An 11,282-nucleotide genomic window follows, 5' to 3' on the forward strand; every position below is an offset into this window, starting at 1 on the left:
CAAGTTTCTTGTCCTCAGCAGAAGATCAGCACATTGCTCCTTCCTTCCTTGCCTTCTCCCCCTTTGCCTCTCCAGTTTCAGGAAATACTGGAAAACCCGCTTATGCAAAATTAAACAACTCTTATTCTGATAATAGAATTTAGCTTTCCATATCGTGTAGTGGCAGGGTTCATTTTATATTTGTTGAAGTTGGGGGCAGAGGGGATAACTCTTGTTTTCAACTCGGCAGCACAATGTGCGAGAAAGAGTAGAATTTTATGTCCAAAAGGATCCTTTAAAACCTCAATCGCCTCTCTTCCCAGGTGGAAGAACAGGCCATGTTGCCAGACATGAATGACCAGGCTGACCACAGGCAGTGGACACAGCAGCACCTGGATGCAGCTGACCTGCGCATCTCCTCCATGGCACCCACCCCACCCCAAGGGGAAATTGATGCTGACTGTATGGATGTCAACGTGCGAGGACCAGGTAAGGAGGGTGTGTGGGTGTCAAAGCCTCTTTCTTCCTCCCTTGCTGTGATTTTTTCAGGGGAAAGGAGGACAATGCCAGGAGGGAGGGCATTAGAGCTGGCCCAGGGGAAGAACCAAACAGCATACAGGCCAGGTGGGATTTTGGGAGGGGAACAGGACTTTGGAGTAGCCCAGCTCTTTAAAAGAGGATCAGACAAATTTGATAGCCTTCTCTTTCTCCATTGACAGCTACTAGCTATGATAGCTATACTCTTGTTTCCATAGTTGGAAGCAGTAATGATTCCAAATATTAGTAGCTGGAAATGGCAGGAGGAGAGAGTTGCTCTTGTGGTTCATGTTCTGCTTTCAGGTTTCCCAGAAGAGGCATGTGGTTCGTCATTGTAAGGACAGGATGCTGGACTGAATGGGCCCTCTTTGGTCTGGTCCAGAAACAAGACACTTGTTCTTAGATCCTGATCACCAGTCTTCAGGCTTAGTTCAGGCCCTGGTGCTTTGATATCATGGGAGTGCATCCAAGCACTGTCATTGCGCTTCTGACTGATTTCCCTCCACTTGTGCCTTGGCAGATGGATTCACGCCACTGATGATCGCCTCCTGCAGCGGAGGTGGGCTGGAGATGGGCAACAGTGAAGAGGAGGAGGATGCCCCAGCCGTGATTTCAGACTTCATCTACCAGGGGGCCAGCTTGCACAACCAAACAGACCGCACTGGGGAGACAGCCCTCCACCTGGCCGCCCGCTACTCACGCTCAGACGCAGCCAAGAGACTGCTGGAAGCCAGTGCCGATGCCAACATCCAGGACCACATGGGGAAGACGCCGCTCCATGCTGCTGTCTCGGCCGACGCTCAGGGGGTCTTCCAGGTAAGGCGAGTCCAGTGCTTCCAGAGCTTGGGAGCGGTGCAGGAGGGCTGGGTAGCTCCCTCCCTGTTGGACAGGATTGAACTTGATGACCCTTGAGGTCCCTTTCCACCCTAAAATTCTATGATTCCTATCATTCTGTGACTCTAGTGCAAAAGCTATGCTCATTCTGGGCCTAAGTTCCTCAGATGCAACCATTCTGCCTTCCCAGTGAGGTTTTTCTTTTTTCATCCAACCCCCCTGCAATGCAAAGCAGGGACTTTTGAGTTTCTGGTTAGCTACATGTGGCTTTCAGCTGAGCGGCTGTAGAACGGACATTCACTCTCTTGCCTTCCCAGTCTACCCCTGCCAGGATGTCAAATAACTAAGATGTCTCTCTTTCCTGGGACAGATTCTGATCAGGAACAGGGCCACCGACCTGGATGCTCGCATGCACGATGGAACAACCCCTCTCATCCTGGCTGCCCGTTTGGCTGTGGAGGGCATGCTGGAAGACCTCATCAGCTGCCACGCAGATGTCAATGCGGTTGATGACCTAGGTACCTGGCATTCCCAAAGCATTCTGGGGAAGGGTGAGGGGCTCATGGTCATGGCCTTAACATTTGTGCCTTTGTGTCCATAGGGAAATCAGCGCTGCACTGGGCTGCTGCCGTGAATAATATTGATGCCGCTGTTGTGCTGTTGAAGAACGGGGCAAATAAAGACATGCAGAATAACAAGGTGAGAAGGAAGGGGGCTTCTTCCTGGGGCAGGGCTGGGCCAGTGCGAGGCAGAGCTACTGGCCATCCAGCCAAGGACGGGACCAGCAAGCCCAGGATCTTCAATGACAGGGTCAGAAGCTTTGCTGGAATAAGCTGCGAAATAGGTGCCCTGGCATCTTGTGGGCTTCCCTGGGCAGAAGGAGAAGTTTATCGTTTATCTGCAATTTAGGATGGGAAACAGGGAATTAGCTTTAATTGAACTTGACTTGCATCCGTTTGACGATTCAGGATAGGCAAAAGAAAGTCCTTCATGCAGCGTATAGTTAAACTATAAAACTCCCTCCCGCAAGAGGCAGGGATGGCCACCAACCTAGATGTCTTTAGAAGAGGACAAGAGTAAGTTCATGGAAGAGAAGTTTATCAGTGACTACTGGCCATAATGGCTATGCTCTGCAACACTTCTGAATACAAGTTGCTGGAAACTGCAAAAGGGGAGAGGGCTCTTTTGCTTCCAGTTGGGGTGTCTGGTTGGCCACTGTGAGGACAGGATGCTGGACCAAGTAGGCCATTGGCCTGATCCAGCTGCAGAGCTCGTCTTACGTTCTTAAGCTGCAGCTAGACCTTTCATTGTGTAAAGCAAATTGGTAAATGTAAGGAATGACTAATAATACTTCAGCTGCATAACCCTGTTCATTTTGGAGAAGAGCCTCTAATAGTCTGCTTTCTTCTTCCCTTTCCTCCCATGCCCTTAGGAGGAGACCCCTCTGTTCCTGGCGGCCAGAGAAGGGAGCTATGAGACAGCCAAGGTCCTCCTAGACAACTTCGCCAACCGGGACATCACAGACCACATGGACCGCCTGCCACGGGACATCGCCCAGGAGCGCATGCACCATGATATCGTCCGCCTCCTGGACGAGTACAACCTGGTGCGCAGCCCCCCTTTGCACAGCGGGCCCCTGGGGGCACCTACCCTCTCCCCGCCCCTCTGCTCGCCTAGCAGTTACATCGGCAGCCTGAAGCCAGCTATGCAGGGCAAAAAGGCGCGGAAGCCTAGCGCCAAGGGACTGATCTGCAACGGGAAGGAGTCCTCCAAGGACCTCAAGGCCCGCCGGAAGAAGTCGCAGGAGGGCAAAGGCTGCCTGCTGGACAGCTCCAGTGTCCTCTCCCCAGTCGACTCCCTAGAGTCCCCCCGTGGGTACTTGTCTGATGTGGCATCTCCTCCCTTGATGACCTCCCCCTTCCAACTGTCGCCCTCCATGCCCCTCAACCACCTGCCAGGGATGCCCGATGCCCACCTGAGCATGAACCACCTCAACCTGGTGGGCAAGCAAGACCTGGGCCTGGGTGCCAGTCGGATGCAACAGCCCTTCGACTCGGTGCCCCCGCGGCTCTCCCACCTGCCCACCTCCAACGCCACTGTCATGAATTTCACCGTGAGCGGAGCGCCTGGCCTGAGCGGGCAATGCAGCTGGCTGAGTCAGATGCAGAGCGGTATTCAGGTGCAGGGCCAGTACAACACTATGCGGAATGGCCTGCAGCAGGGGGCACTCCCGCAGGGCCAGGCCCTCCAGCATGGTCTTCTGACCTCCCTCCACAACGGGCTGCCCACCACCACCTTGTCCCAGATTATGAACTACCAGGCCATGCCCAACGGCCGCCTGCCAGCCAATGCCCAGCCCCATCTCCTGCAGGCACAGCAGCTGCAGCAGATCCAGCAGCAAAGCATGCAGCAGCAGCAGCAGACCCACAACACCGCCCCAAATGCCGGGAGTGCAAACTTCCTAGGGAATGATCTGGGCCAGCCTGACTTGCAGCAGCAAGTGAATGGCGGGGCTCTGGCAGTCCACACCATCCTGCCCCAGGACACCCAGGTCCTGGCCACCTCCCTGCCCTCTGCCCTCACTCAGCCCATGACCACCACCCAGTTCCTGACTCCACCCTCCCAGCACAGCTACTCCTCCCCCTTGGACAACACCCCCAGCCACCAGCTCCAGGTGCCAGACCACCCGTTCTTGACACCTTCCCCGGAGTCGCCGGACCAATGGTCGAGCTCATCTCCACACTCCAACCTGTCAGATTGGTCCGAGGGCATCTCAAGCCCGCCCACCAGCATGCAGTCGCAGATGGGGCACATCCCAGAGGCGTTCAAGTAGAGCAAGAGGAGGGGAACCGCTTGGGCAGGCGACCCCAGAGAGTTTCCTTCGGAGGGAGACGCTTCTTTGGTTGAACCAGAGTAACCTTTGGTTTGAGTTTCTGTTTTATATATATATATATAAAAAGAAAAGTATTTTTACATACAATGTAAGAGGGAAATTTCAACATTTTTCTTCCTTCGTTCGTATTTATTTATGTACTACATGAAAACACTGCCTTTTTTATTTATAAGTTTTGTTGAGAGCTCAGTGGGATGCATTTGCTGTGGTCCAAATTTTAAAATCTTATTAATGGGGTTTGATTGCCTGCTTTGCTCTCTCTTGCTTACTACTTTTTTTTTCTTTTTTTAGGACATCCTCTTTAAACAAAAACAAAAACTTTTATACCACAAGGATGTTCTTGTGCAGAGAGGTTTTCTTTTGTAAAGCTGTAAGCAAAGACCCATGATTATATAGTGACATTTATTTATTGAACAAGATATTTCTTTTCCTGTTTTTGTTTTTAATTCTGGAAAAATAGGGAGGATGGGCACATTTTTTCAACAAAAGTTTACCTATTTGAAGGGATATTATAATTTAAACTTAAGTTGATGGTTTTTTGCGGGGGGGAGGGTGGTTGTTGATGGTTTTTGTTGGGTTTTGTTTTGTTTTTTGTTTTGTTTTGTTTTGTTTTGTCAAGTGCTTTAAAATATTCCCTTGTATGAGGGTGGATAGAGTCGGGGAATATTATGAGACAGCAGCTATGAATTTCTGTTTTAAAGTTTCAGTATTATATAGTTTATCTCGCTTGTCCTTTTTTGCATGATAGCAAGCTTTACTTCTTTTTTATTTATTTGAAATACTGCCTATGATCAAAAATCAGGATCACGGGTTCTAAGCTATAAATGAAATCCCAATGCTTCCTTCGGGGCCCACCCTCCAACTTCCCTTCTCCAAAAAAGTCTTATGCTCAAAAAGGCTTTTGGTGCAGAGGAAGAAACTTTACTTTGACTCCAGGATAGCTTTGTGGTTTTTCTCTAAATTGTCCCAATCGTGCTATTTTTAAAGCACCCATCACCTTGGGGGGTGTTGCCATTTTAAGAACCACATTTCTTACTATGAGAAGACTTAACAAAATGCTGTTGATCATGACAGGCAGGAGATGTATGTGTCTGTGTGAAAACATAAGCTGTATAGGTTAGGGTTACCCAGAGAGAGGGTTGGTGTGTCTGTGCAGTGTAGAGAGACCTCAGGGTATGAGCCACAGGCCATTAGTCACATGGCAATAGGCTCACCTATAAATATCACGGCGCTGTAATTTTCCCAGAAGGGGTTGATTCTAGCAACCCATTCACTTCTATGGAAGAGAGTGAAAAGGTGCTGCACTCAGGGACATGTCTTGGAGAGGGTGCCGCTTCAACCTTCTTCCTGCCCCTGTTGCTTCCAGTGTAGCCCCCTGCAGCAACTGCAAATCCCACCCCCTCATCTCGTGAGTGGCTCTCGCCTTTCATCTGTAGAGTCCTCAGTGGAATTCACTGTGTTCCTGTCCCACTTGAATATTGGGAGCTGGAGAGTGGAACTCTGGGTGGAAATTAAACCCTGCTTGCCAGAATCTAGGCCAGCAGTTCCAAACCCGCCCCACCAATCTTTCTGCCCCGCCCCACATGCAGGAGGGCAGTGACGGGGGGCATGGGGGTGGGGATACCTAGACCTTGATGGGCTGGCAAAACATTTGCCTTGGATGGCCCTTTGGGAGATGCCAGTGCCAAACTGGCCAGGCCCCAGTTAGGTGTTCCTGATTTTGAAATGAGTTTTACAGCCCGACTTGGGTTGGACTCTTGTCATCACAGGACACCCCCAGAAAGCAAAAAGGGGCTGAATTCATTGCTTTTAAGACAGAGGGAGAGAGAGAGAGATTGCAAAGTCTTCCGGAATGGCACGTTGGATGTTTGCTCTTATGGCAATAAGGAGAATGGGGAAGGGGGTCGACTTTGTAAAAAAAAAATAAAAAATTATTATATATATAAATATATAGTATAAGCCTATGGCAAAGCTAATGTTCTGTAAATAAGTTTTTTGTTTTGTTTTGTTTTGTTTTTACTTAAAGAAAAGAGAGATAAAGGGTGGATTTTGTTTTAAAAAATCTAAAACGGTTTTAAGTTGAAAGTGAAAGTGGTTTAGAGGTGGTGAAATATTGCTCAAGGAGCCCAATCCACCAAAAAGTTCACTGAGAGAGTCACTGAACTGAACAAGGCCTTTGTGTGACCACAGCACTCTTTTGAGAACGAGTTAGTTTCACTGGCAGGATTTGCCAAGTGAGCCACCCTTGAAGACTTCAATCTGACACACATTTCATTTGGCGCTCATGCCATTGACTTTGCAGGTGCTTCCTGATTCAGAAACACTTCCCTTATGCAGTGGTACCTCGGGTTAAGAACTTAATTCGTTCCAGAGGTCCTTTCTTAAGCTGAAACGGTTCTGAACCTGAGGCGTGCTTTCACTAATTGGGCTTAACCTTCCTGGTTAGTGGAGTTTGTAACCCAAAGCATCTGTAACCCGAGGTACCACTGTACTAACATATCCAAGTTGCTGGCTTTGGTGGGGTGGGGGCATTCCAATATCCTGTGCGTTTATGGTGCTACAGTGGTCCTCTGTCCAGCTGGACCTCACCTTGACACACTCAAGCATCGCGCACGCACGCACACCCCGCTTGTGGGGGAGCCTCTTGAATACCCACCTCTTACGAAGAATGGTAAAGTGCTGATATTGGGATATCCCTAAAGTAAAGCGATTTTTAAACACCCTCTGGTGTTCATTGTTTTATGTTTTATAAACTAGAGTGTAGTTTCTTAAGTGTGGGGGGTGGGGTGGGATGGGATGGATGTGGGTGGTAAAAAAGCACCCTTCCATAATAAAAATGTTCAAGCAAAATGTGTAGTTTGCAAAAGGATGTATTTTTTTGTTTTTTGTTTTTGTTTTGTTAACTGATTTGCAATAAAGTATGCCCCCGGGGCATCTAGAAATTCTATGAAAGTTGAAATGTGGTTTTTTTCCCTTCTTAATCCTGCGTCTGTTGCTGGGAATCACAGGTGGGGGAATTGCTGCTGTTGTGCTCAGGTTTTGGTTGTTGGCTTCTCATTGGGGCATCTGGTTGGCCACTGTTGAAGTCAAAGGTGCTAAACAAGGTGACCCAACTCTCATACTCTATAACATTCTTATAACAGTTTTTTTTTTATTTTTAATGGAGCTTCATAAGAAAATACAGCCGTACCTTGGTTGACAAACACCTTGCGACTCAAAACGTTTTGGCTCCCGAAGACCGCAAACCCGGAAGTGAATGTTCTGGTTTGCGAACGTTCTTTGGAACCTGGACGTCCGACGGGGCTTCCGCGGCTTCCGATTCGCTGCAGGAGCCAATCGGAAGCCGCACCTTGGTTTCCAAACATTTTGGAAGTGAAACGGACTTCTGGAACTGATTCCGTTCAACTTCCAAGGTGCCACTGTACATTGCTTCAAGCAGCAAAACACTTTTTGTCTGGAAAGGCTTAGAGTTACTTAAGGGTATATCCAAGTAAGTTGGCGGATGCATTGAAATTAAGATGGATAGGTATTCATTTCACTAGGTCTACTCTGAGTATGATCAACATTGGATGTGATCCCTTCTTTTTAAAAAAACATTGTAAAAATTAACTTCCAGCAGCCAACAATTTTGAGCAGTCTTGCATCTTGCTGATTCAGCAAAATCCTGCCTAGATATTACAGGTATACTCATTTATCAGTATGTAAAAAAATGCAGAGCATTTGCCATGGAAACTCCTCCCCCCCGCCCACAATTTAATGAGAGTCTTTTGAGGAATACCCTTTTAAGCACTGACCCTGAAAGGTGAGCCCTCCTTGCTGCAAAACAGAAGCCAGGTTGCAAATTTAACACTGGCTGCTAAATCCACCTTGTCAGGTGGGGCCTGCATGTTTCAGCCACTCTGAGATCTCTGCTATTGACCTTTTCCACTATAAATAAAGGAGAGGCAGCAGCAGATCCCCACTGGGGGGGAAACAGCAAATCACTACAAAAGGAACTGTTTATCTGACCAAACACCACAAACCTGGAAGTGAATGTTCTGGTTTGCAAACGTTCTTTGGAACCTGGACGTCCGACAGGGCTTCCCCAGCTTCCGATTGGCTGCACCATGGTTTCCAAACATTTTGGAAGGCAAACGGACTTCTGGAACGGATTCCGTTCAACTTCTGGGGCGCCACTGTACATTGCCTCAAGCAGCAAAACACTTTTTGTCTGGTAAGGTTTAAAGTTACTTAAGGGTGTATCCAAGTAAGTTGGTGGATGCATTGAAATTAAGCCAGATAGGTTTATACAATAATAAGCAGGCAGAAAATATAAGATCCCTAGCTTGTCAGTAGTATATGGGAAAAGGATCTAGGGGTCTTAGTAGACCTCAAGCTCAACATGAGTCAGCTGTGTGATGCAGTGGCAAAAAAGGCTAATGCAGTTCTAGGCTGCATCAAGAGAAATATAGTGGCCCAATCAAGGAAAGTTACAGTCCTTCTCTATTTTGTCTTGATCAGACTACAACTGGAGTACTGTATCCAGTTCTGGGCACCACAATCTAAGATGAATATTGCCAACCTGGAACATGTGCATAGGAGGGCAACCAAGATGATCAAGTGTCTGGAAACCAAGCCTCACGAGAAATGGTTGAGAGGAGATATGATAGCATCTTCAATGTCTAAAAGGCTGTCACATGAAAGGTGGAGTAAGCTTGTTTTCTCCTGTTCTGGAGGGTAGAACCTAAACTAATGGCTTCAAGTTACAAGAAAGGAGATTCTGACTTAACATCAGGAATAACTTTCTGATGGTAAAAGCTGTTTGCGACTAGTTTCTCACCATCTGGCTCAACAAATCATGGGGTAGAATCCAACACCACAGAAGTAGACTTCTTGCATAAAAGGACTTCACCTTTCTCTCCCCATTCCTATAGCCCTCCACCCAAAGTGTTCCCCCAAAATCTGTTCTGGAGAGTCCCCACACCCTCTGGAAGTCCTGTTGTGTAAGCAAATGACATAAAAGGAGATTCCAGCTAAACATTAAGAAAAACTTTATGATTGTAAGAGCTGTTTCATAGTGGAACAGACTTTCTCAGAAGGTGGTGGACTCCTGGGAGAAGAGGAATGTTTATGCCTGGTGCCTAAAGATATGTAATGAAGACATCAGAGAAGCCTTCCATGAGAGCATCCCACAAACGGAGAGCCACCACAGAGATGGCTTGCACTCATGTTGTCACCCTCTTGACCTCTCATGGAGGGCCTCAGATGGTGATTGCAGTTGTTCATATGGGGAGAGGTGGCCCTTGAGGTATTGTGGTCCTGAGCTGTTTACGTCTTTATAGGTCATGGGAGTGGTTGGGTGCAGGAATACCAAAGAAGGATGTCAAAAACATCCGAATGGCCAGTTCTAGAGAAGGTGTAGACTTACAGCAAAGCAGCCTGCCAGTTCTCCTAGCCTTTGCAGATGTGGGACGGACACTGCAGCAAGGAGATGGCTTGTCTACACCCAAGCAAATGTCCATACATTCTTTATCCACAAAGCAGCATACATCACCAGACTGCCCATCACTTCACCTAACCAGATGAGGGCATAGGTGGCAAAAACTCAAGTCTTACAGATGGCTTCCCTTTCTGGGCTCAGAGCCCAGCACCCCAAACCTCACAGATAAGGGTAACATCAAAGCAAGACAATTAGCTTATATCAAAGCAAGTGATATATGAGCTCATTGCTGCAACAGCTACCAATTAATTGTGGGCTTATCTTGACTACCAAGATGGCATTAGCAAATCTTCCAGAACAGTTCACCTTCAGTTCAACACAGGGGCCTATCTAGTCCAACCTCCTGTCTCAAAGCAACCAACCAAAGGGGATCCTGAAAACACAACAGCACTCCCCTCACCTTTGCAAACTATTCGATCCACCTCTGATATTGGAGGCAGTAAACAGCCATCATGCCTATTAGCCAGCAGTAGTCTCTTCTGCTGTGGATTTGTCCAATCCTCCTTTAAAGCCATCCAAGTTGGTGGCTATTGGTGCCTTCTGTGGGAGCAAGTTCCATAGTTAAGCTATGGTCATTGATAATAAGAACCTGGCTGCTGGGTCAGGGATAATGTGGTCACAGGCAATTTTAGGTTAGTGCGATCAGTGTAGCTGCAGTGCTGCAGGGGATGCCACAACAATGCTGCAGAACAGAGTGCGAGAGTTGGCAAGGGCACCATGTTTATTTAGCATTTCACAGGGCACCACTGATGGGGATACATTCAGTCCTGCATCCTGTCCTCACAGTGGACAGACAGGTGCCACAAAAGTAGGGTTGCCATATTTCAATGAGAGAAAAGTTCTTGAGCATTTTTTTTAAAGAAATCTTAACAAAAGACAATGAGTTTTTGAGCTGTTTTCACTGAAAATCACCAAAATCTATGCTGCCATGACATTTCAGCAATTTCCACCCAGACACTGCTTAAGGGGGCTGAATACCGCCTATGCCCGGGAAAGGAAAAGGGTAAAAGGCAGATACAGCTGATTTTAAACAGATTCTCATAAATTCATTTGATTTTTTCATTCAAATTAAATAAAACCAAAATGATACTGTAGACCATGTCTTACTCTATAAAAAAGGTAAAGGGACCCCTGAACATTAGTCATGACCCACTCTGGTGCTCATCTCGCTTTATTGGCCAAGGGAGCCGGTGTACAGCTTCCGAGTCATGTGGCCAGCATGACTAAGCCGCTTCTGGCGAACCAGAGCAGCGCACAGAAACGCTGTTTCCCTTCCTGCCGGAGCGGTACCTATTTATCTACTTGCACTTTGACGTGCTTTCGAACTGCTAGGTTGGCAGGAGCAGGGACTGAGCAATGGGAGCTCACCCCGTCGCAGGGATTTGAACCGCCGACCTTCTGATCGACAAGTCCTAGGCTCTGTGGTTTAACCCACAGTGCCACCCGCGTCCCTCTTACTCTGTAGGCAGCATCAAAAAAATAATGCATCCACTGTTTCGTGGGGCTGCAGTGGTGCAAAAACATGGTTAAAAAACACGGATCCTTGTGGATCCTCATGAT

The 11,282-nt window shown here is 47.7% G+C and overlaps 1 protein-coding gene across 2 annotated transcripts in view; it reads left to right on the top strand.

The window, feature by feature from the left end:
* Window positions 1-7,195, top strand: part of NOTCH1 (notch receptor 1) — a 101,143-nt gene extending 93,948 nt beyond the window's left edge. For both annotated transcript variants that reach the window (XM_079961175.1, XM_079961176.1), the window contains 5 exons: window positions 303-468; window positions 1,037-1,332; window positions 1,721-1,868; window positions 1,952-2,049; window positions 2,783-7,195. In XM_079961175.1, coding sequence (XP_079817301.1) covers window positions 303-468; window positions 1,037-1,332; window positions 1,721-1,868; window positions 1,952-2,049; window positions 2,783-4,183 — 2,109 coding nt within the window. In that variant the 3' untranslated portion in view covers window positions 4,184-7,195. The remainder of the gene's footprint in view (window positions 1-302; window positions 469-1,036; window positions 1,333-1,720; window positions 1,869-1,951; window positions 2,050-2,782) is intronic.
* The last annotated feature ends 4,087 nt before the right edge of the window (window positions 7,196-11,282 follow it).

The sequence above is a fragment of the Podarcis cretensis genome (assembly GCF_951804945.1).
Source record: "Podarcis cretensis genome assembly, chromosome: Z".
Classification (NCBI taxonomy): domain Eukaryota; kingdom Metazoa; phylum Chordata; class Lepidosauria; order Squamata; family Lacertidae; genus Podarcis; species Podarcis cretensis.